The sequence below is a fragment of the Felis catus genome, chromosome C2 (genome assembly GCF_018350175.1).
Source record: "Felis catus isolate Fca126 chromosome C2, F.catus_Fca126_mat1.0, whole genome shotgun sequence".
NCBI lineage: Eukaryota > Metazoa > Chordata > Mammalia > Carnivora > Felidae > Felis > Felis catus.
The window spans coordinates 54,924,711-54,948,696 of NC_058376.1; the positions used below are offsets into that span (position 1 = coordinate 54,924,711).

Consider the following 23,986-nt stretch of genomic DNA (forward strand, 5'->3'; position numbering starts at 1 on the left):
AATAATTTATTAAAGCTGTGGCCTTAAAATAATTACAAATTACACAAATAATTTACTTATACAACAAATTTTATTTATGAAAAAAGAAGCTAATTTAAGTGTGTTTTCCACGTTTTCCCTAAGCTATGATTTGTGGAAGAAGACAGTATGGCACAGCTGAGAACAGGGCTCTGGCTGGCTTGAAAGCTAACTCTATGTTACAAGCTTTGTGACCCTGGACAAAGTCTTAACACCTCTCTGTTCTTCAGTGACCTCAATTGTTAACCCCAGTACAACAGAATACCTATACCCTGAAGGACTGTTATGACTATTAACAAAGCTAATAACGTGAAATGGGCTTAAAACAAAGCTTGACATGTACCAAGTACTCAGTCAACCTTCACTACAATGATTGTAACATTAGGTATTCAGGAAGCTTCTGTTAAGTGGGTCACACGTTACCTAGACAGTGAAAATAACAGTCACACAGTCTATATGAAAGAAATCGTGACATTAAGATATCAAATAACTTGAGAACTTTTTAAAAATTAAATTGAATCATATCTTAACACTAATACACTGATTTTATCATGGTATTTCTTCCCTAACAATAAAGCTAAGCAAATGCACTAAAAACATTTCAAAGTTTGCCTCTACAATGGGGACTTGCTGAAGAACATTCCTCAATACTGCCCAAAGCAAGCACTGGTGTTCCTCTGAAACCAACCCTATTCATTCAAATCCTCCCTGGCTCTGTCTTTCCATATTGGAGTGTGAAGAATCTTGTGTGCTTTCGTACCACCACGATAGCCATGCATTTCTTGAGCTACTCTTACGTTAAAACCTGATAAACGTTCGCAATGATCCACACAAAATAACGTTACAAATTCTGTCTTAGAGATATGACCTTTCAGAATCGAGCATTTTGCCCTGTATATACTAGAGACTCAACGGTTTACTGCTAAAGGTTTAATCATGAGATAGTTTGGTGAGTGAATGGAAGACCGTATCTTAAATTTTGGGTTTCTACCAAGAGATGGATTTTTCAGATACTCTAAATCAATACCATAATTTCCAACTATATTACTGTGTATCTTCCTACACCAAAGAAAACCTATTTCAATTTGGCCAAAATTCCTACCAGGAAAAATCTTTGTAAATTATGCCTAGGTTTTTGTATCTAATGCCCAAAGGATTTAAAAGCTCTATGATCTAATGACTATTCTTAATCTACGTTCTCTATTATTTTGAGTTGTCTACATTAACTCTTTAATTCTCACAATTATTATATGAGGAACTGTTAGCCCCTCCTTAATGCTGAGGGAACTGAGGCACAGTGAACTAAGAATCCTAAGTATCTTAAGTTTTCATGTCCCAAACAGATTTCTGAGAGTCCTCCCCCTACTTCCCCACCAAACCTCCCCCCTAGGGTTTCCCCATTTCATCAGGCCAAAAATCTTATTGTCATCCTTGACTCCTTGGTTTCTCTGACACCCCATACCTGGTCCAACAGCAAATCCTGTGCCCTCTACATTCAAAATACAACCAGTATCTGATCAACATGAACAGTGTATGTTCAAGATGAGCTAACAATGAAATGTTCTTTCACTGACCTCCCTGCCTACGCAACAAAATAATCTCAGAACATATTGACAGAAACCTATTAATGAGAGACGTGTTTAACCATGGTCTGACCACTCATTTTTCACTTATTTCACAAACATTTATTGAAACTTAAGACCCACTGTGAATTTGGCAAGTAGGACCATGAGCGTGAGCAGGGGAAGGAAATGAAGATCAGACTTTTGTGGGTAGTAAGGAGAGGTCTCTGGGTGAGGAACTGGATCTGCGCCACATAGACAGGGAAGAAGAGACACCAAAGGAACAGCAAATTCAAGCAACAAAATGGTGGCCACTGTGGCTAGAATTTAATGATACAAGAGGGGATGGGAAGAGTCTCCTGGGGTAAGGTCATATTGGGTCTTAATAGCTTGTAATAAGAGTTTGGATTTTATCACAAGAACAATGATAAGTGATTCGAAAGCTTCATCCAGGGGAGAAAAATGACCTGATTCATTTAAAATCTTTGCTAGCTATGTAGACAATGGATTAAGAAGCAGGACTGATCATAAAGTTGCTGCAGCAATTGTGTAGTAGCAGGAAAGCAACATGTGATCCACAAATACAATCTTGAGTTCATTTTCACTCCTCACATTTAAACACATAACAAGGAACTGTTCCAAAGCAAGGTGATTAGAATGGGGATCCTGAAACATAAGCAATGGCTAGAAGAACTGGGGATTTCTACCTTAGAGAAAAACAAGCTTGGGAGAGAAACACCACATCCTTCTTCATGAGAGAAATTACAGAATGTCAAGTTCTAGCTTGACTTAAGTTACAAGTAGAACTGCCTACTAATAAACCAAGACCTTTGGGAAGGAAGAGAGTTTCATCATGTCACATGTTGAGGTAAAATGTCTGAATGACCAATTACCTGGCATGTGATAGAAGTACTTCATGAGTGAGATGGTGAGAGACTAAATGACTATTGGAAAACTCCAAGCCTCTATGCCGGAATAATGAGAAGTATGAGAAACATTTCAGTGACATACAGAAAGTAGGATTATAGAATAAAAAATATTGCCTAAGAGATGCTTAACTGAAACTTACTAGAAGGTTTATTCAAACTTCACACACTCTTTCCTCTCAGCTCTCACCCCAAGACTGTAATATGTTCTCCACAGCAAGAGTGTGTGTATGTGTGCATGTGTGCACATATGCACACATGTACATGGTGGTCCATCATTCTCTCAGTTTAAAATCACTGCTTCAGACCTCTGGCATAATTTACCTCTTCTCACTGGCACGAATGTGTTACCTCTCTCTAATTTGTTAAGGTGGAGAGTCCGAGGGTCACCAAAGTGGACATTCAAGAACCAAATGAGATGCTGGGGGGAAAAAGCCAATGTTTTATATAAAACCACTTATATACCCATTAAGCTATTGATCTGTCTTGGTACTATTATCAGATGACTTTAACTATTGTTCCTCAAGGGGCGAAAAGAATAAGATACTTCTCTAAGGTCCTTCTCAATTTTCAATGTTTATGGTACTAAGAAAATAAACTAAGCTTAAAATAGTCCCTATTGGATATTTTTCCACCTTAGGAATAAGAAAGATAGTCCAAAGGCAATGCTATTCCATTCAAGCTGTGGCTGACAACTCTGCCCATTACTCTTCCCCAATTCTTGTTCAGGTAGTGTGGTCTCAAGACGATGAACTTATTAGTGGAAAAACAAAGAAATGATATTAAGAGGATATGGTCTATGAATGAGTGTTTACATTTTTCTTCCCAGCCTAAGTATTCTAAAAACCCAGTACTTCACTCCTCTTATCACTGTATACAAAAGGGGTAACTGGAAAAAGTGAAGAGATCACTTAAAGAAATTAAATGTGCCTTTCCTTCAAATATATACACGGTAAACCTTCACAAACACCAGTTTCCACACAAGAAGGTTAAAATAAAATTTATAACACTAAAATTCAAGCCACATTTTTATGTGATGTTTCAGGCCTGTGATGACTTTTTTGATGTGTTGACTAGGCTAGGCTAGTCCCCAGTTACTTAATTAAACCCATAATTCTACGGTGGCTCCCCAAATCCCTGCTCCCTACAATCAGCCTTTTGTAATTCTCTTCCCTTGAAGAAGGGATGGGGAAGTGAATATGATGGATTTCATTTCCATGATTCTGTTGTGTTATGTATCAAAAGGGATCCTGATGATGTGATTAAGGTGCCCAACCAGTTGGCTTTACAAAAGGGAAATTGCCTTTGGGAGAAGAGGGGGCTGGTCTTATCAAGTGAGCTCTGAAAAAGGTCTGAGCTCTTCCTGGAAAAGAAAATCAAAATGTGAGAGAGATTCTTTGTACAAGAGGAAGGTTCTCCTTTGCTGGCTTTATTATATGGAAGAGGCTGTGTGGCAAGGAATGAGGTGACCTCTAGGAGCTGAGAAAAGCCCCTAGCAGACATCTAGCAAAGAAACAGAAGTACAAAGAAAGAAGTCCTACAATCACAAGGAACTGAATTCTGCCACAATCTCGCCTGTTGCCTCACCTAACAAATGGTAAGACCTATGTCTATCTCCTAGAATTCTTGAGAAGATCACAGGACACAACATACATAAAGTATCTGGTATGCGCTCAAATGTTAGGTTATTTTACTGTTCTTATTTATACTGCTATCATTTCCTTGAAAGTAGGGATCACATCTTACTCATTACTGAATCCCTAGTGCCTAGCACAGTGCCTGGGAATAGTAGGTACTCAATAAATCTTTTTAAGAAAGAGAAATATTAACTTATATACATCCCAAACAATTCTGTCATGGAGACAGTATCCCCATTTTACAGGTAAAAAATTGAGGGCCAGATTGGTTGAGTTTCTCAACCTAGTTTTCTTAAACTAGAAATGGTGAAGTATAGAAAAATCTTTCTAAATTCAAGTCCTGTGCTCCTTCCAAAAGTATAATACTACACAGAGACACCAGAGGTATATAAAACTCTAATTCATATATAATATTTTACACATTCAGTCCTAGTGCTCAGAAAAGGAACACAAATGGTCACCATTACTCCACATTCCATTAAGTAGATTTTTCTATTAAGTAATTTCTGTTCCTCATTTATGCCTACATTGATTGGCAAAACACAGCAGAACATAGTGATAATGGTTTCTCCTGCTAAATCTCCAAAGTCCACATGATGGGCAAGCAGCACTACTATAGTAACTCTGTACTGCACAGTAAGAGTCTTGCCCCAAATTAACATTTTTGAGCAGAGGAGGTTTATTTCTTCTCCAGTCAAAAATGGGTGTAAAACAGAGACAACACCAGATGCTGGTGAGGATGTGGGGAAACTAGATGGCTTGTATGTTGCTGATGAGAACGTAAGATGAAATAACCACTCTGAGAAACAGTTTGGCAGTTTCTTTAAAAACTAAGCATATACTTACATACAACCAGTAATCATACTTCTGGGCATTTATCCAGAGAAATGAAGACTGTGTCCACACAGAAACCTGTACATGATTTTTCACAGCAGATTCATTTGTAATAGCCAAAAGCTGGAAACCACCAAAATGTCCTACAACAGGTGAATGGTTAAACAAGCTGTGATACACCCATACCGTGGAATACTACTTAGCTCAGAGAGAGGAAGTGTGGGGGAAACAAACTATTGATACGCACAGCAAATTGGATAGTTCTCAACAGCATTGTGCTGAGTAGAAAAAGCCAATCTCAAAATACTGTATGATTCTACTTATACGACACTGTTGAAATGACAAAATCATAGCCATAGAGAATACATTAATGTGTGCCAGGTTGGGAACAGTTGGGGATGACTATAAAGGGATTGCATGAGGAAGATCTTTGTGTTAATGGAACAATGGTTCTGAATCTTGACTGTGGTGGTAGTTACTTAAATATACACATGTGATAAAATGACAAAGAAATATGCACACATTGTACCATTGTGAACCTGCTGGTTTTGATACTTTACTACAGTTACAGAAGACGTAATCACTGGGGGAAACTGGGCACAGTAGACAGCATCTTTCTGTTCAATCTTTACAATTTCCTATGAATCTTTATTTCAAAAAATAAAAATGGGTGCAAAGCCAAATGTCTGAAACTTCTTGTATAGTATTCAACATTCTCTGCAAGAAAATAATACCTTCTCATTCTAATGGCCCAAAAGGTAAGTACAACTCATTTTTTTATAGGGTACTTTGAAAACAAAGAAAAATAAAATAATTGCACATGAAAATATAAACTTGGTCTTCATCTCAGATACTGGTATTTCTTTCCCATCCATTTCACTCCATCTTCTGGCCTTTCAAATCTCGTATCTTGAGTTTAACAGTCTGTCTCTCAGGGACTGACGCTATACTCCAAAACTGCTGCTCCCCACCCCCTCCATCTTGTTTTTTCATTCCCACATAAGTATACATTCCTTCAGAAAAATTTCAAGTAGGTATCAGGTTACCTAATTCTAGGTAATCCCAGTGTTTGAATGGTCAGACCCTGCTAAAAGGTATACATTTTTTTTTTAAAGCTTCTTAGTCCCAGTTAATGTCAAATTAATACAAGTTACAACATAAGAGATTTCCTAGCAGCATCGCCTTCCAAACTCTGCCAGCCCGCTCTAAACTATCTCCTACCCATTCCTCACTGCACAAAAATCCCTCTTACAATATCCCAGGCCAGCTTCAACAACTTGATAAATCTTACTTCATAAAATAAACATTCCAGGAACACAACCAACATTTGCAAAGCACTTTGATTTACAAAGAACTTACATATGAGATCTCATTTGATGCTCATTACACTGCAGAATACATAAAAGCAGGGATCTACTTTCATCCGCATCCCAGAGATAAGGGAGGTAACTTGGACTCAGAGAAGACAGTTCTCAAGATCATATGGGCAAATAGTTAAGTTGCAAAATAGGTGATCGAATTTAGATTTCCTGATTCCTAATCCTAAACACTGTCAAAAGATTCCACCAAATTAAACAGGTCATTCTCAGTCTGGTGACAGACATTTTATAATGTCTCAACACTAGGGGAAGACAAAGAGGTGATCCAACTGAACTGTTCTGGTCCCATCAAAGCAGAGGTTCTCAAAGTATGGTCTAATCCTAAAATCAGTAATATGTCTAGTGATTCTAAACAGATACTTCAAACAGAAGGTCATGATGCACTTGTATGTGGTTGAAGAAATCAGATGGCACAATAAAGAAAAGAAAGCAGGTTGTTTACTTCAACTAACTACTGCTTTATACAACTCACCAAGCCAAGTTTGTGAAGAAAGGGCAAAACCATGGTGCTATAATCAAGGCTGAATTCAAATACACTGAATTGGATCTCTAGTTCTTCCAAATCTTGGCCAATGAAGAAAACACCAAAGCAAAGCTAAGCATAGGAAGCCTTAAGGACTCATCCATGATAATCTGATTTTTTAATCTCCTGAGTCTCCTAATCTAGTCTCGGCAGAGGGGACACGCCTGGCACTCGTCAACCCTTGGTCAAAGTGTAAGATTAAAGAAAAGGCCAAATAATTGGAAAGAGGCTGGAAAATTAATCACATGAAAGAGAGTACTTTTGATGGCAGCAAACAGAAATGCAGCATAGATGACCTTAGGACTGTTCACCCCAAAGGAATAGTCCTGGGACCAAAAGTGTGAGAACCACACAATATACAAATTAACCAACAGCAAAGGAGTTTTACTCTGAAAAGTAGAAAAGCAAGTAAGATAAAACTCATGATCTTAAAGCTGATAAACATTACATCAACATTATTAATAGCCTGTGCTTTGCCTAGCCCCATTCTGCCCCCTTTCTAATAGGATCAGGATGCTACAGGACAAATAAATGAGAAGCTTTTATAGAAATCTTACCAATACGGTATTTTAGTTCTATGATGGTTTCGCCTTCTCTGCTTAATTCTGTTACTTCACAAGTGTAGTTTCCTACAACAGCCTCTTCCTTGTTCATCTCCAAAGAGGCAATGCCATTTAGTAATTTCTGTGGTATGATTTTTGTACTCTTAAATTTATTGTCGCGAGTGGTCTTTTCTACAGCTCCATCAAAGGTGAAAATGTCTTTTCCTCTAAATTTCCACTTTACATACATTTCATTAATGTTTGTGGCCTCCACATTATTAACATAGCATGGGATGATAACAGTTTCATTGCAAGCAGTGTATTCTACAGATCTGGTTATGTTAAATATTAGCTGAGCCGAACCTGAAAAAGAAAAAGAAAAAGAAAATTGTTTCATTTCATTATAGAATTCTATACTTTAAGATGTTACAAATCCTTAAGATAAAGAGCAATGCTTCTCTTGTTCATTTAAGAAAACAGTGCAACTATACAGAAGACAGGCAAGGTGAAAAAAAAAAAGCCCAAATTATTTCAATATTAATGTGCACAGCTGGCAGAGAACACTGTAACTTTTCCTTATTCAACCTCAGTAATACAAAGTACACATTACCATGCATCTTGGGAATAAATTCAGCAACCCTGCTGGAACATGCAGGTGTAGTATCTGGCTTTGGAAGCTTTGAAGTAATCGTTACTGCCTACTGATATATGTAGAAAAATACTGTCCTCACCATGTGAAAATTTTGAACAGAAAATCAAACCAAACATTATATCCAATCTCAACTTCATATACTTCCTCCAAATAGAACTTGCTAAACTGATAGGAAGTTTATCTCTATCCTTATGTTGCATTTCCAAAAAGATGATGGAGTCTACTATAATATAAAAAGGTAAACCAGATGAATCACATCACATCTCTCCATGAGGATGGAAAGTCTTAGAATGCTAAGAAGAAAAAGCACTTTCTGTGGCTTTCTCCCCACTGCAAAATACAGACAGCAATACTCATTTTGTACGTATTAGAAACGAGTATATACAATTGGAAGGCATTTTCCCACCCCTGTATTTCATTAAAACTATGGAACAAGAATTTCCAAATATGTATTACAGGTATTCTTTCCTCCCAGAAACCATAAACCATTCAAAAGAAGCTAAAAAACAAGTTAAAACCAAGAGCAGATACTGCTAATAAGTAGGGTCCAGAGTAATCCTCTCGTATCCATGGTCATATTTTCTGTGGTTTCAGTTACCTGCAGTGAACCAGTCTGGAAGCAGAGAATCCTCCTTCTGACACATTCTATAATTCTACATATTATACATTCATTTCATTATAAATTTCTGTATTTTAAGATGCTAGAGTAGCCTAACACTATGTCACAGCGCCTACATCCTTCATCTCATCATGTAGGCATTTTATCAAGAGAAGGTATTTTGAGAGACCACATTCATATAACTTTTACTATAGTATACTGTTGTAATTGTTCTATTTTATTATTAGTTACTGCTGTTAATCTCTTACTACGCCTAATTTATAAATTAAATACATAGATAAATATAGAAAAAATAGTATATATAGGATTGGCACTATCTGTGGCTTCAGGCTTCCACTGGGCATCTTGGAACATATCCCCCCACAGGTAAGGGGGACCACCATATTTTATCCAGCTCTTCTCCATATGATAAACTATTGTTGCCTTATAAATGAAATCTAAAATGTGCAAGAATATGGGGAAATTATAGCGGTCTTCCACATTGCTCAGCCATTTATCAACTCTTTTACCTAAGTAGTTAGCCGGCTCTTTCCTCAAAAAAACAAAGCACTAACAAATATAAATAAAACATCATCTTGAATAGCTCATCCTTAAGATTTCTTCTTTCTACATTCATAAAATGGGAATAAAAATCAGGGGTATAGAATGTTATTGTTCTAGGAACATAATTATTATTTAGTAACTGCCCACTTAAATGCCAGGATGCATAGTGGAATATGAAGTGAACAATGTTCAGAAAGCCTGAGTACAAAGCAAGCAATTAACTTAACTTTTCTATGCCCTGGTTTACTCTCTGTAAGAGGATCAAAAACAAACACTGGCTACTTCACACAATTGTGGGGAGCACCAAAGGAGAAAACTTCTGGGCAAGTGCTCTCTAACAATACCACACTCTAAATATGAGGGGCAGTACTGTACAAGTGAGGCAACATAGCCTTTCAATGTGACAATCTGGACCTGGCAGGTCCAAACTGTTATATTTCTGGGAATGTGCAGTTTGAACCAACTTTGGGATGTCCACCGCTCACCCCTTCCCACTTCTCGGGACTGCTTGCCATCCAAACATTCACAAGTGCCAGGCAAAACCTGTACTTCCAGTAATTGTCCCTAGCCTTGGGGTTGTGAATTACTCCCCCTGAGAAGGAAGCACTGGAGGTGAGGGGGAACTACAACGTACAAAAAGGAGAGAAGTAAGTATGACGTTGGAATTAGAACGGAACGTGTCATAAAATATAATGAAAGGTTTTGAAATGGACAGAAAGATTCCTGAGTGTCCTTTCAATAGAGTGCTAGGAATTGTGTGACAAATTCCTTGGGAATATCTGATTCTGTAGAGGGCTTGTGCCTTTCACTGTGTTTGTCTGTCTGGGCTATTTTACAACTTTGGTAAAACTGAGTAATGCAAATGATTCATGTACATAGAGACACAAATAAACTTTGTTCTGTAATTCACTTCTCCCTGCTGGAAGAAGAGAGGATTTCAAAAAAGCACATTTTATTGCCCTGAGGATACTGACCAGTCTTGCATCTGTTTGAAAATTCATTTCAGCATTCCTGATTGCCTATAAATGTGTCTGTTCTCTCAATTTTCTTTTAAAATCAAGGTGGCTTTACCATCTTGCTGGCTTACTTATTAATTAACATGTGAAATAAAATCTTTGACACTTGGTCATTTTGTATTTGAGTCAAGATAAAAAAGAATATTTCTAAAAATTACCGTTTAATAAAAGAGATAAAAGTGAAGAGCTCAGTTCTCCTAACAAACTTTTTTAGAAGGCTCTAAGAAAGAAATGGCTGGCAAATACTCCATAATTTCATAACTTACATTTAGAGAATGAATTTTCTAAAGAATACAGAAAGCACTAATTGCACTCCATTATTTGTTGTAACAAAAGAATTTTATAGCTGAAGCAATTTAAGTAGAATAAATGCTGTCAATAAAATCCAAAGCAAAATTGACCTGGATAAGCCATAACTTTAATAACCCTTGTACTAATTAATAAATAAAAGTAGTCCAAATATACCACTCTACTAGCTGTTAACTACTAGCTCCATCCCTACAAACATTTATTAAAACAAAAAACCTATCACCTAGTAAAATTATCTGATTTGGGTTTTCTCTCTTTTGTGTATTGCTTTCTGATGAGACATCAAAGTGAAGAAAAGATTTAAAATAGAGAGAGCAAATAAAAGCACATAGGCAGTTAACATGAATAAGTAAATTCTGATATGCCTATAGCAGTCTAAATCAGATAGGAATAGGTAAATATAACCATCAGTGATACAAGACCTACAGATAAATTAACAAATGAAATGGTGAAATTATTTTATATAAAATGCCAAAAATACTGGACTTCACAACCTCTGTAAATACAGACCACCAACTGAAACCATCTCATACCACAGTCCTGAAAACAGCTATTATGTGTTGCTGACAGGGCTCAATACATGGTGGTCACAGCACACAAGTTTAGCTCAGAAATGTACAAATTCAATAAACATTTATTGAGAATTACCTGACCTGAAATATTTTGATAGGATGAGAGGATACAATGATGGGGGGGGGGGGGGAGAAAAGAAAAGAAAAAAAAAAAAGCAAGAATTATCTTTTAGAGGCTTTCGATTCTCACTTGGAAGAATGATGCATACTTTTTGTAACACAAGGTCCTAAGTGCTATCCTTTGGTATGAAGAAAGTGCTATAGATGGGCAGGAGTGTAACCAGTCTTACAGATGTCTAAGAAAATTTGCATTGCTACCAAGGAAACAACAGAAGACTGTCATAGATGCCACCCATCTCAAGTCTTCAATCTTTTATCTTTCTATATATGCTATGTAAAGCCTCTGTCCTTTGCAACAACTCTTAAATCACTCTTCTTTTGCAGGAGCTTATCATATACTCTCCAAAGGAACCCTATTACTTTTTTTAATTTAAAAAATTTTAATGTTTGTTTATTTTTGAGGGGGGGAGGGGCAGAGAGAGAGAGGGAGACAGAGAATCTGAAGCAGGCTCCAGGCTCTGGCTGTCAGCACAGTCTGACATGGGTGGGGCTCAACATAACAATCCTCGAGATCATGACCTGAGCTGAAGTCTGATATTCAACTGATTGAGCCACCCAGGTGCTTCAGGAGCCCTATTTCTTAATCTGAGTCCTTCACATGAGAAGCCAGAAGCTTCCAATACTTCCCACTTATAAATTTACCTACAACCCCAACTATCCACAACCCCCTCACCTTCCTCCTCTTCAGAATTGCATCCCTTCACCTGTTAGTTTTCATTTCTGGCTCCACACCCACTCATCTCCCTAAGGACTTTCCCTAACTGATTATCAGCCTCCTACATCCTTTATGCCATTCACATAGGGTTTTTTGTAATACTTTAAAAAATGCTTAAATATTAGCCAATGTTTAAAAAATCATTCATCTCTTCCCTAGCATCCTAAAATAATCTAAATGCATTTCTTCACCTCCCATTCACTTCTTAAATCTCTGCCACCTGGCCTCTACCTCTTCTTCACTATAATAGTTCTTGCCAAGCCCTAATAATCCCAAGTGAAAAACTCAATGTGCACGGTTTTCTCTGTATCTTGACTACTCTATAGTTCCTCAGCCAGTAGGCAGCTCCTTTCTTGCTCTTGTCCCTTGGCCTCTGCGATACCTCCTGATTCTGAATTTCCTCCTGCTGCTTTGTCCACCGCACTTCATCTTTCTTTCTTTACTGAAATCTATTCCTTGACTCACAATAAGTATCAGTGTTCCTCAGAACTTCATAACCAGCACTGCCCACCTTCCTCCCAATGCCCCAGGTCCAGCATTCTCCTTAATCCACAGTTTTAACATCTACACACTTTTTGTTTAACCAAGCCCCAACTTTCTCAACTGCAGACCTGGAAAGCCAACACTCTGCTGTGCACCTCCACTTGAATGCACTATACTTAATTTAAAATTTGGACAACATGTCCAAAAGCCTATTTACCCTCCTCCTATCCCCCCTCCCAAATACTCACCATCCAAAGTATTTTCTATTACCTATTCATCAACAAGACCTGGACCTAGTAAGAATCATGCTAGATTTCTCCCTCTCTTTAGCCATGAAAAATTCTTGATAGGCTCAACCTATTATTTAATGGTTCCTCAATCCAATGTCTGTTGTACGAATTAGACATTTGTCATCTTTCTTTTGAGATACTGCCGTAACCTCTTGACTAGCTCCTTACCTCCAGCCTCAGTGTTTTCCCATCTTAGCCTCAATGTATTTTCCACAGTTCCCAAAATAACTGTTCTAAATGCAAATGTGCACTCTTTTGCCTAATACACTTTAACAACACCCCCCGCCCCCTTCAAGCTAAATTCTAAGTGCGTTATCATCGAATGCAAACTAGATCCTTCAAGATCCTGTCCAGCCCCACCTCCTGTACTCCCTCATTTCCAAACTAAGCTCCAATCATAATGACCTTTTACAATTCCATGAATCTGCAAATGCCCTCTCATCTCCATACCTCTGCACATGCTGGCAGACGTGTACAGGTAAGAGTACACACTCTGGAGTCAGACCTTGGCTCAAGACTTAGCACTTTATACTTGTATAACCTTTGGCACGTTTTTAACCTCTGTACCTCAGTCTCCTCATCCAGAAAATGTGTAGTGACAGTGTATACATTATAGAGATTTTAAGACTTAATGAGATAATAAATATTATGTTCTTAGTGCAGTGCTTTTGCATACATAGGAAATGTTCAATACATGGCAGCTACAGTCTGCTACTTTTGGTTCTTCCCACTAAAACACAATGGAGATGTTCAGTCCTGTCCTCCCCTCCTTCCCTACCACTACTCAGTCGTATTCATCCCCTCCTTATTGCTCATACTGCCCCCTGTTCAAGTTTTGTCACTGCACTCAACTACTGAATCCTGCAATTACTGTTTTCCTTAACCGAAATCTCCATTAGTCTCAGAAGTTAGAGAAACAATGACAGTGTCTTCATTTGGTATCCTATGTATGGATCCAGGGTCCAACAAATACAAAGCAATACATTCCCTATGAATGTAAAAAAATGTAAAGTATGAATTCCAAGAAATCAAAATCTAAACACTGTAGCAAAAAGGATTCACTCTTCTTTCATATGTCCAGTGAATCTTCCACTGCTTCTCACTTCAATAGACCTCATTATGGAATTGAGAAGCAACATAGTTTAGTGGACAATCTGGAACAAGTCAGTTGCAAACTGCATGGAAGAGTTTCTTAAGAATTACATGAATGTAATGATCTTCCTAGAGGATGGTATTTAAGCTAGGTCTTGAAGGAGGAGTAGGAATGGTATAGAAAAGGAAGGGCTTTCCAGGCAGAGTATGTAACACGCACAGAGGAATAAGGAAAGTGGGTAACAGGAGGCAGAAGATTATTCCAGTGAACACTAGGAACAAGGGATGGTAAAGAAATACTGTAAAGGCTTACCTGCATGTCACTCTGAGGAGCTGGGACTGGATAATATAAGCAACAGCAAAACACTAAGGTTTACTTGCATTAAAAAAACAGTACAGTAGTATGAAGGGTAAACTGAGGGCAGGAAGGGAGATAGGAAAGGAAGGCCCACTAAGAGATCACCACTGCAATAGTCCAGGTAATTGACACCTGGAGAGAAAGCCAAACATTACAGTAAAAATCTAATATAATCAACGTATGTCGGATGTGGGAAACAAGGGGAAAGAGGAAAGAATTAAAGTTATTTACTAAGAGTATGTGTAACTCATTAGATTGTGGATTTTATTGAGAAAAGAGTTTTGGACATTTACAGGAGAATATTCTTTCAATATTTAATAGGCTAGGTATTAAAGTACCTGCAGTACAATGAAATGAGGATGTCCAATAGTTCCCAGGTCATATGGATCTGGATTTAAGAAGAAAGGTCAGAACTATTAATACCTGGGAATCACCAAGATAACAGCTGGTAAGTGAAAATTGTGAGCATAATCAAGATTGCCCAGAGAGTACTTGCAAAGCAAACAGCAGGAAGAAGAGAATAAAATGTTGGAGAACACCAAGATTTATGGAAAAATCATTAAAAAGGAACAAATCAAGGAAGTGAGAAAAAGAAGTGAGAGCAGCAAAGAATACCACTGCAGACCACCAAAGAAGGGTCTTTATATGAACAAAATAGTTCTTAAATGGTATGAGTAAAGACAGCCTCTAGATTAAAAACTACATTATTAGCTTCTTTATCTACACCAATATCAGCAGACTAGTGGGAGCAAACATCATGCACTGGGAAGTGAATGGGTGGGAAGAAGGAAGAAGCAGTTATTTTTTTCAATAGATTTGGCAGTGTAAGAAAGCAGACAGAGAAAGCAACAGAAAGAGTCTGGAGAAGGGGACAAGGGCAAGGTTTTTTGGTTTTTCTTCTTTGTTTGTAATAGGGGGTAAAACTTAAGCATGTGTGTAAGAAGCCAATGGAGAAGGAGAGATCTAAGATGAAAGATCTAAGACCAAAAGGGGTAAAACTTGAGCATGTGTGGAAGAAGCCAATGGAAAGGTAGAGATCTAAGATGAAAGAATTAAGCTGTCTGGGCAAGTCTCCAAGATGGTGGAAGTGAAAGAGCTGTAGACAGGTGAACCTTTCCTTGGAAAGGTGAATGGGTATACTTCTGAAACTGGGGGAGGGAGGAGAATGAGATGAAGGCCGCTTAAGATATTGCAGATAAGTTTAGTAATGGTGGGAGGGAAGCTGAGCGAGTCCACACCACACATCACTATTTTTTGCAGTAGAGTAGGAAGTTAATTATCTGCTTGAAATGGATGTTCAGGAATGGGGTAAGAAGCCTAACAGTCACTAAGGTAAATGAAGCAAAGCTCATGAGTAAAGATAACAGCTCAAAGTGAATCCTACCAGTTTTTGCCATTAGATCAAGCCCTTGGTATGAAGACCTGGAGTTTCAAACTGAATCGGGTTAGAATTAGGGTCAAAAAGGAGGATCTAGACAGCTCTCTCCCCAACAGAGACCAAAAAAGGCCTGGAGGAAAGTAGGGGTGTCCACAAGGTGTTCAGTAATCCCCCACTAGATTTAAAGTGGCCTTATAAGGACAGAAGTGGTCAACCTAGAATTGCAAGGGAGAGAAAGTTTCAAGTTAGTAACATCCAGAATTATGGGCTTCTCAAGCACTTAAAATATATTAAATGTCACCAGGAGATAAAAACAAACAAAATTTCCTATCCTTTATATACTAGATTTTAAGTTACTGAGAAGCAAAAGATCTGAAATTTATCTGTTATACACAAGAGGGCCTTACAAAGTGCTTAGAGCATAGCATGGGCTCATATTTGCTCAAAATGGAAAAAGGAGTTTTGACAGACCTTGCAGTTGCCAAATGCCTTACCTTACCTTTTAACTGTAAGTGTGACATGTATTCAAATATGCACTTTTATTCTCTTAATCTCAAACTCTGGGGTTGACCAGATTCTGAGTCTTATATAACTGTTCCACAGATAGCAAATGTAATATTCAGAGTTTAGAACTCACAATTCCCATTTCAACTCTATGTAACTGCAAGGAAAAGTCCTTAGTCTAGGTATATCAGGATCAAATTTCTTGGATGCTCGATGTACTTTAGTACTACATGAGTTTAACAAAATCAATCCTACACTATTATTTTTGCTCTTTTGTCATGGAACTACTATCTGCACCAGGACACAAAGTAAAAGTAGCTTTATGACAACCCAAGAGTGCACTATATTAGTCTGAGTGAGACACAAGATATAAAAATATAGAGATTTTTATCTTATATAAAAAGGTAACAGCAAAAACCTATAATATGGCTGAAATGGTTATAGGAAAATTGTATCACAAAAAGAACATTAAAGTATTAAAAACAATGCCTATATAGCTATAGATGAACTAACATTAAGGAATACAAACTTGGTTTTAATAATATGAGTGATTACTGTGGACTTAGAATATTTATCAAACTTGGGAAAAACACCTATTTTTCTTCTTTAGAACCTGGCCTTTCAAATCTCCATTAACAGCTCAGTGGCAAAGATAAAACATCTGCCAAAATACAGATGACAGCATGAGCAAGTGTCCTAATGGTAGGCATTTAGTGTAATGCTTTAACACACTGCCTCTAGACTGCTGGGGAGGCCCCATAAATAAGTACTTTTAAATAGGCATTTACTTCCTTAAAATGGCAACTTGTGTTTAAAAGTAATACATTCTTTAAGAGAAAAGAAAACATTTTCATTTAAGCAAGACACGTTACTACCAGACGTAGATAATAAAAATGTTTTTTAATCAGTGTACCCTTGATTTTAAAAACTCACTTTGAACAAAGAAAAATCATTCAACCGCTGAAAAGACAATGTCCCTGCCATTATTTGAGTAAAGTTTTATTTGCCAGTTGCTGAAAACTACTGAAACTGCTGATGTGCTTAAAAAAAAAAAAAAAAAAAAAAGTATAATTGGGCTTATAGGGGAGGGGGGAAGAAAGCCTAGTAATTCATTCTGCATCTTGTAAACCAACAGGGGGGTGGCAGTTTGCCTGAAAGTAGATGAAAGGAGCATTTTAGATAACTTCTTTTACCACAAAGGTCAACTGAAACTGTAGTGTCTTCAAAAAAATGCCTTCGATTAACAGTCATGTATAAATGAAACTGAAAGCAAAATCAAACTTCAGTACAAATAAACCTATAAATATGTGACTTTCTTACTCATTTTGGATTCTAAACTCAGTCTCTTAAATACCCTGGTTGGTAATTACTCGTGTTCTGAGACTGTTAACATATCTTCATACATGTCCTTTTTAAAACCACATATTAAACACACACAAAATCTATTATATCTTATGACAAACACGATCACTTCTTGTTTTATAGTCAACAAAACTCAAAAGTATAATGCCTCTATTTTTTTTCCGGGTTATTAACTAACTACAATAAAATACTATAAATTGCGGATTCTGTGACTGTGGGGACTTGAGCATATTTATATTGTATGTAAATGAGTACCAATTACATGTGATCTTAACTATTATTAAATATGGCCTAACAAAAACCCTATCTCCAAAAGTACCATTATAACAGTTCTTTCCGATCTGCTTGAAAATAGGACCTGTTTTTAAAATACTATATGACTTACACTTCTTATTCTTCAGACTAGCTTTGATGCCAATGGTCTGAGTTATTAATATTTTATTACAAATTTGTAATTTGATTCAACATGAAGGCTTTCTCATCCTACAACAGGTTTCTGAAAGCAGTATTATTTTAGGTATAGTAATAGTAATGGCAATAAGCCACTAATGATAACAAGAAAATACTACCTTATCTAATAACTCTTTAGATAATAAAGATATCATTAACAGCTCCAACAACCCAGGATGTTTCAGAGATTGAGGAAAGTGGTAACCAAGGATTTAAAGGCATAATGGAAGTGGCTTGAAGTCACAAACCTTCATAAATGACACAAGTAGGCTAATAATCGGTTTAAAATCTAATTAATTTAGCATTCTAGAATTCAATTTAACAATTGCTTCCTACTTTTACTCAAATTCAGTTCTGAATCTTACAAAAAGTTCACAGAAGACTGTACAGATGTGAAGTATGACAGGCACCTGAGAACCACAAAAATTCCTATTCCTCACTTTTTACAGAGGAAGCAGACGTTTAAAAAAAAAAAAAAAGCATAATGGATTCCAAAAGCCTGGGGGGACCAAACGCCTTTGGCGTTGAAAGACACCAAATCCCACTCTGCTGCAAATATGTTTGGACTCTAGAGAGGTTACGGACTTCATATTTCAAGCGAAATCTGTATTAATATTAAGACGGTTCGCCCAAATAAAGTAGAAAAACTTGGAACGGGCAATAGGGCGTGGGGGGTGGGTAGCGAGAGTTTCCAGGTAGCTTATTTCTAGAGTTAAAAAAAAAAAAAAAAGCACTCAAAATATTCTTCCTATTAAATGCTGGGTTGGAAATGCAACTTAATTGTGTCCTTTATGTTTCCTTAACTCCTATGTTCAAGTGGGAGGGCAAACAGGAGAAATCCCATCTTGCAGACTTCGCCAAAATGCGCACTTCTATCGCAAGAGGCCCGGGGCCTCCCACTCTCCCTCCTTCATCCCCAAATGCGTTTAAACACAGAGGAGGAAGCGGGGTGCAAAAGAGGGGGGCCCCCAACAGTTGCCACCCCTCGCCTCCGATCGCGCCCTTTCTCTCCACAGTTAATTTCTGCGCGAGGTGCACGGCTCAGAACCTTCTTCGGTGTGCATCTGGAGGTGGAGTACGGGGGGGGGGGGGAGGGAGGAGAAGAACTCTTCTCCCACCGAGGGGGGAAAAGGAAGAGGAGGGAAAGGAAGGAAGGGGGCGCAGGATTACCCGAGGGCCCTCCTACGCTCGCACCAGGAGCGTGCAGGGCCCGAGCGTCCCGCGCTCGGACCACCCTTTCCAGGGCGACGCGGAGCCAGCCGGGGCGCAGCCCACACACCCGCGGGGGCGCCGCGGGGGCGCCGAGACACGAGTCGCCGACCCAGGAAAAAGGGGCCACTCACCGCAGCAAGCCGAGCCCAGCAGCAGCAGCACCACCAGGGGCCACATCGCGGCCGCCGTGGGGTCGCCGCCGGCGCCGCCGCAGGTGTCTGGAGCAGCCACCGAAGCAGTCACAGGCAGGATCTGCCGCCACCGCCGTCACAAGCAGGACCGGCCGCCGCCGTCCGTCACTGGCAGGACCCGCCGCCCAGGCTGCCTGGCCGTGCGCACGCGCGCTCCTGGCAACCCCCCCCCCCCCGCTCGCTCCCCTCCCACCCTCCCGCTCTCCCGCCGCGCGATACGCGCACGCGCACTCGCCCCCGCCCCGCCGCCGGGGCTGTTGACGCGAAGCCCTTCGGCTTTGCGGGCTCGAGTCCGCGCTCCGGTCTGCTCAGACGAGGTCTGGATCCCGCTCCCCCGCAATGGCACGCGCCGGACTTGCGGGTCACGTCCCGCCACCCTCCACTCCCCACCCCCACGGTGTATTCGCCAGCCGCCACAGGAGGCTGAGCGTGTGTTCCTACGTTTACCCGGGACCTCCTTGCCCCCGCCCTCTCCGCGGTTCTCTCGTGCCTCTCACACCACCCAGGGCCCCGTGCCTCCCTGCAACGGTCTTCTTCCGCTCTCACTCCCACCGTCACGCTTCAGGAGCGCCGCCTGGCGCTGCGCTCCCCCGACCTGGGCGTCTCCGCCCACACGAGCCCCTCCTGCCGCGTCCTCGCCCGAACCTGTGCCTGCGCCCCCTAATTGCCGCCTCGGCCCCCCCACCCCTCAACGCGAGCGCACTCGCGTAGGGGCGTCGCTACGCTTCCCGACAGTCTGGGAGCCCGGGGCGCCTCTCTGAGTGTTGGGCGAGGGGGCGGGCCTGTCTGCGGCGAGGTCCCGCTCGCCCTCTTGGGCGCCGCTTCGGTCCACCTGCCCCACAAGCTTTTGTTTCCGGTGCGGTTGTGGGCTCCCCTCGCGCTTTCTCGCCTTGTTCTTTAGTGTGTTTCTCCTCTGAACAGGGTTCCTCCAGCACCTTCCGTCGTGGTGGTAAACATCTTTAGGTGTGGTTGACGCCAAGCCCCCGGGTTCAGTCAGGCACGGTTGTAAACGTTGGCTGACACACTCAAGACGTCCCTTCCCAGGATCCTCAATTGAGCCTGGTGAGTGACCCCAACTCCTGCAGCCCGCTACACCGTTCGGGGTTAGCGTGCTTGAAAAATGGGTTCAAAATGTGGACAAGGCCTTTGACTGTCTCACTGAATCATCATCCTTCGTCCTGAAGCGAAAGCCCTTTTACAACTACCGGTAACACTTAACCCGAAATGGTGAACTAACTCCTTAAAGAGTCCGGCTCCGGTGGCTACCTTAATGGGGTGCATATATGTCTGCTCCCCTTGGTTGTTTTTCTCTTATCCGCTGGAAAGGAAAGCAGTTTCTCACCACAGTATCCTGCTTCTCCAAATCCTCTACCCGTGACGTCTCTTCCATTGCACCCCATCCCTGTCGTAATAAAATCCAGGAAATGACAATTGCCACCCCCGCCCCCCGACACTGTAGCAGTATATTGTATACGTGTGTAACTTTTTTCTATAATTATTATTATTTTTTTTTGGTCTGGACCTCTTGTGCACAGCATTATCGATTCTTTCAGAGAATATTTTAAGTATTTCCTCCAAGACTTCCTATCGAACTGTGAAAACAGAAGGGGTTTAATAAATGTGTTGATGTGACTTGAGGCAAGCATTGTTCCAGTGAAATTTGTTTTTTAATGATTAGAAAAAAAGAAAAACAGTTGCCTAGCAGATATCTCACTAAAATAATGGTTAATAATTATGGTGGTAATGATTTGAATGGCAGCCTTGACACCCTGAGGCTACCAAAGGGACTGATGGATTCTCCTCCAACTGCTGCTTATATGGATACAAAAGAATCATCCACCAGACTTTGAGCATTCGGGACATTGTGTATCACAGAGCAGCTGGTTGGCTAAATAAGGCTGTCAGCTGTCCCTGAGACCAACCGACCCCCCTAAAGCTGAAGAGTGACTGGGAAGGACTGTCCCCAATCTTCAGAGGTAGAGATTGAGGGATGCTCTGTTTCATAGTAGGAGCTGCCGAGGCTATGAGCTTAGTGTAGCTGTGTGCAGAAAATGCAGTAGGCTCATGTCAGGTGAATGAGAGGCCACCTGGGTGACTATTTCTACTCTTGGGAACGTGTTTTGATGGTGAAGCAAGAGGAGGCCTTTTCCAGAGATAGAATCCAAATCTCTCTTAGATAACCTTGGGCTCTTCTCTCCAGTCTCTAACCGCTGTACATTTATGTTTCCCTTTTAGTGCTCCCAAACCTTTTTATTTGGATTTTGAGCTCATCTTATCTTTACATAAGGGATTTTTTTTGGGGGGGGGGGGATCGTGGAGGGGAGGGTGGAAGGCAAGGGAGTAATACATATTAGAATGTTTTAAACAGAGGCAATACACATTAGATTTATCACCTAAATTAGTCTTCATAACAGCCTTGGAACAGATATTATGATCTCCATTTTAGCAATGAAGAAACAAGGGTAGAGAGAGATAACGAGCATTTTGTCCACACTTATATGTGATAATTCCTCTCTGTCTCTCATTTATGTCTATCTCCCTTGTCCTTTTTCTATCTCTTCCAAGAATCCTTTCCCAAATGCTACTTTTCCTCTTTCCTATAATTCTCCACCACTTAAAGGATTTAATTACCTCTTCCATCATACTTTGTTCATGCTGCTAATAAAATATATCAATACATACTTCTTTCTACATATCTGTCTTCTCTTCTATCATGTCAGCTAGGAGAAAATGGATTTTTTTCCTGGGTGTGTTTGCATCTCCAGGGCCTGGCACAGTGCCTGGTTAAGACCTAAAGAAATCAGTGTGGTATGTAGTATATAGAAAACTTTAGTCTTGCTTTGAGTTACAGCTCCAGCCATGTACTACCAGGTAACCTTAGACAAGTTACTTAAACTTTCTGAGCCCTAGTTTCTTCATTTGTAGAGCTAGATGATAAAGATAATAGAAATTAAATCTTCAAATTGCCTTAACAGTATAATAAGTGAACACTTTACACTTATATGAAACAGTGCCTGGTGTACAGTAAGCACACAATATTAGCTCTTAATATTATAGTCTCCTTATAGTGAGATGGTTCTCCTAGAATAGAAATGAAAATTATTATCAAAAGGATCACCAGTTGCTGGTCTGGAGCCTTGAAGAAGTACTGGGACTTGGCAAAATGTCTACATTTGATTCAAGCTAGAGGCACATGTCTGTGCCCAGTGGGTAGCCCTTAATCCTCTTGCTTTTCTGAACACTTTGTTAGTGATTGAATGCCGAGTGGCCCACATCTCTGACACCTGGCTCAGGGCCCAGTGTCCTAGGATGTTATTTCAACTTGACCTAGTTATTAAAGCATAGGAGCTCCAGTCATCAAATAAAGCGATGTAGCAAGGAGGGTCTGTGCTCTCTGGTTAAGGACTAGGTTTGGATGGTTAGGCAGCTGGGAGATATTGACATGTGGTTGGAGAGATGGATTTGGCTTAGGGGGACAGAAGGAAGGCTTTAGCAGCAGGAAATGCTCTTCATCCTTGCTTGTGCTTCAATTAGGAGCAAATATTAGGAACAGAAACTGCCTCCATATACGAGGATGGCAGGACTTAATGGTTCCAGGTGAGAAGCATGCTACCAGAGTGCTGACAGTTGGCTCTGGTGTAACTTTCCTTCTGGATGTCAGATGTGCACAGGCGTGTTTTACTTAAGTCAGGGGAAACAGCATTTCCTCCTCCTCTTCCTCCCACTCCTCCTCCTCCTCCCCCTCCTCCTCCTCCTCCTCCTCCTCCTCCTCCTCCTCCTCCTCCTCCTGTTCTTGCTGCTGCTGCTGCTGCTGCTGCTGCTGCTGCTGCTGCTGCTGAAGGCTACCCATGTAGGGGGCCCACACATGACAGCTGGAAAGCACGAGAGAAAGCCAGCTTCTAGGTTAGGTTGTAAAATCACAGCAGGCTTATTTCTTTGAGAGCATGTAATGTTTGGGGTCCTGGGAAGGCCCCTCTGTATCTTGCCTACTCTTCCCTTTGATGGCAGATAACATACATGTAGTGGGTACATACTATGCACCAAGACCTCACTGTGCTAATGCATTTATTTTCTATTGCTGGCAGAACAAACTACCACAAATTTAGGGGCTTAAAACGACACTCATTTATTATCTTACAGTTCTGTAGGTCAGAAGTCCACTGGACTCCGCTGGTTTCTTGGCTTCCGGTCTCACAGGGCTAAAATCAAGGCGTTGCCTGGGCTGCTTTCCCTTCTGGAGGCTCTAGGGGAGAATCCATTTCCAGGTTTATTTGGGTGGTTGGCAGAGTTCAGTGTCTGAGGTCCCCATTTTCTTGCCGGCTGCCATCTGGGGTTAGGGGGGCTGCTTACCATCTAGAGGCCTCTTTGGGGTCATTGTGTGTAGTTGCATGTGGTCTCTGAACATCTCAGAGCTAGCAGTGGTACATTAAATCCTTCTTATGTTATCACGTTTCTTCTGCCTCCCCTTCCTCTGCCACATTTCTATGACTGACTTTTCTGCCTTCCTCTTCTACTTTTATAAGTGCTCAAGTGATTAGATTGGACCCCTCGGTAATCCAGGATAATCTCCCTATTTTAAGGTCTGTAACCTTAATCACATCCACAAACTCTCTTTTGCTATGTAAGGCAACATATTCACAAATTCCCAGGAATTAGAGTTTGGCAATCTTTGGGAGGCATTATTGTGTGTACCACAGTT

At 40.3% G+C, this 23,986-nt stretch overlaps 1 protein-coding gene across 12 annotated transcripts in view; it reads right to left on the minus strand.

The window, feature by feature from the left end:
• Positions 1 to 23,513, minus strand: part of CD47 (CD47 molecule) — a 50,517-nt gene extending 27,004 nt beyond the window's left edge. For 10 of the 12 annotated variants that reach the window (XM_045036894.1, XM_023260111.2, XM_023260110.2 and 7 more), the window contains exons 1-2: positions 19,228 to 19,474; positions 7,437 to 7,784 (exon numbers count right to left, since the gene is read on the minus strand). In XM_045036894.1, coding sequence (XP_044892829.1) covers positions 7,437 to 7,784; positions 19,228 to 19,273 — 394 coding nt within the window. In that variant the 5' untranslated portion in view covers positions 19,274 to 19,474. Of the gene's footprint in view, positions 1 to 7,436; positions 7,785 to 19,227; positions 19,475 to 23,425 lie in introns of those variants that run through there. The other 2 variants (XM_045036895.1, XM_023260112.2) reach the window with 2 other exon arrangements.
• Positions 23,514 to 23,986: the final 473 nt, after the last annotated feature.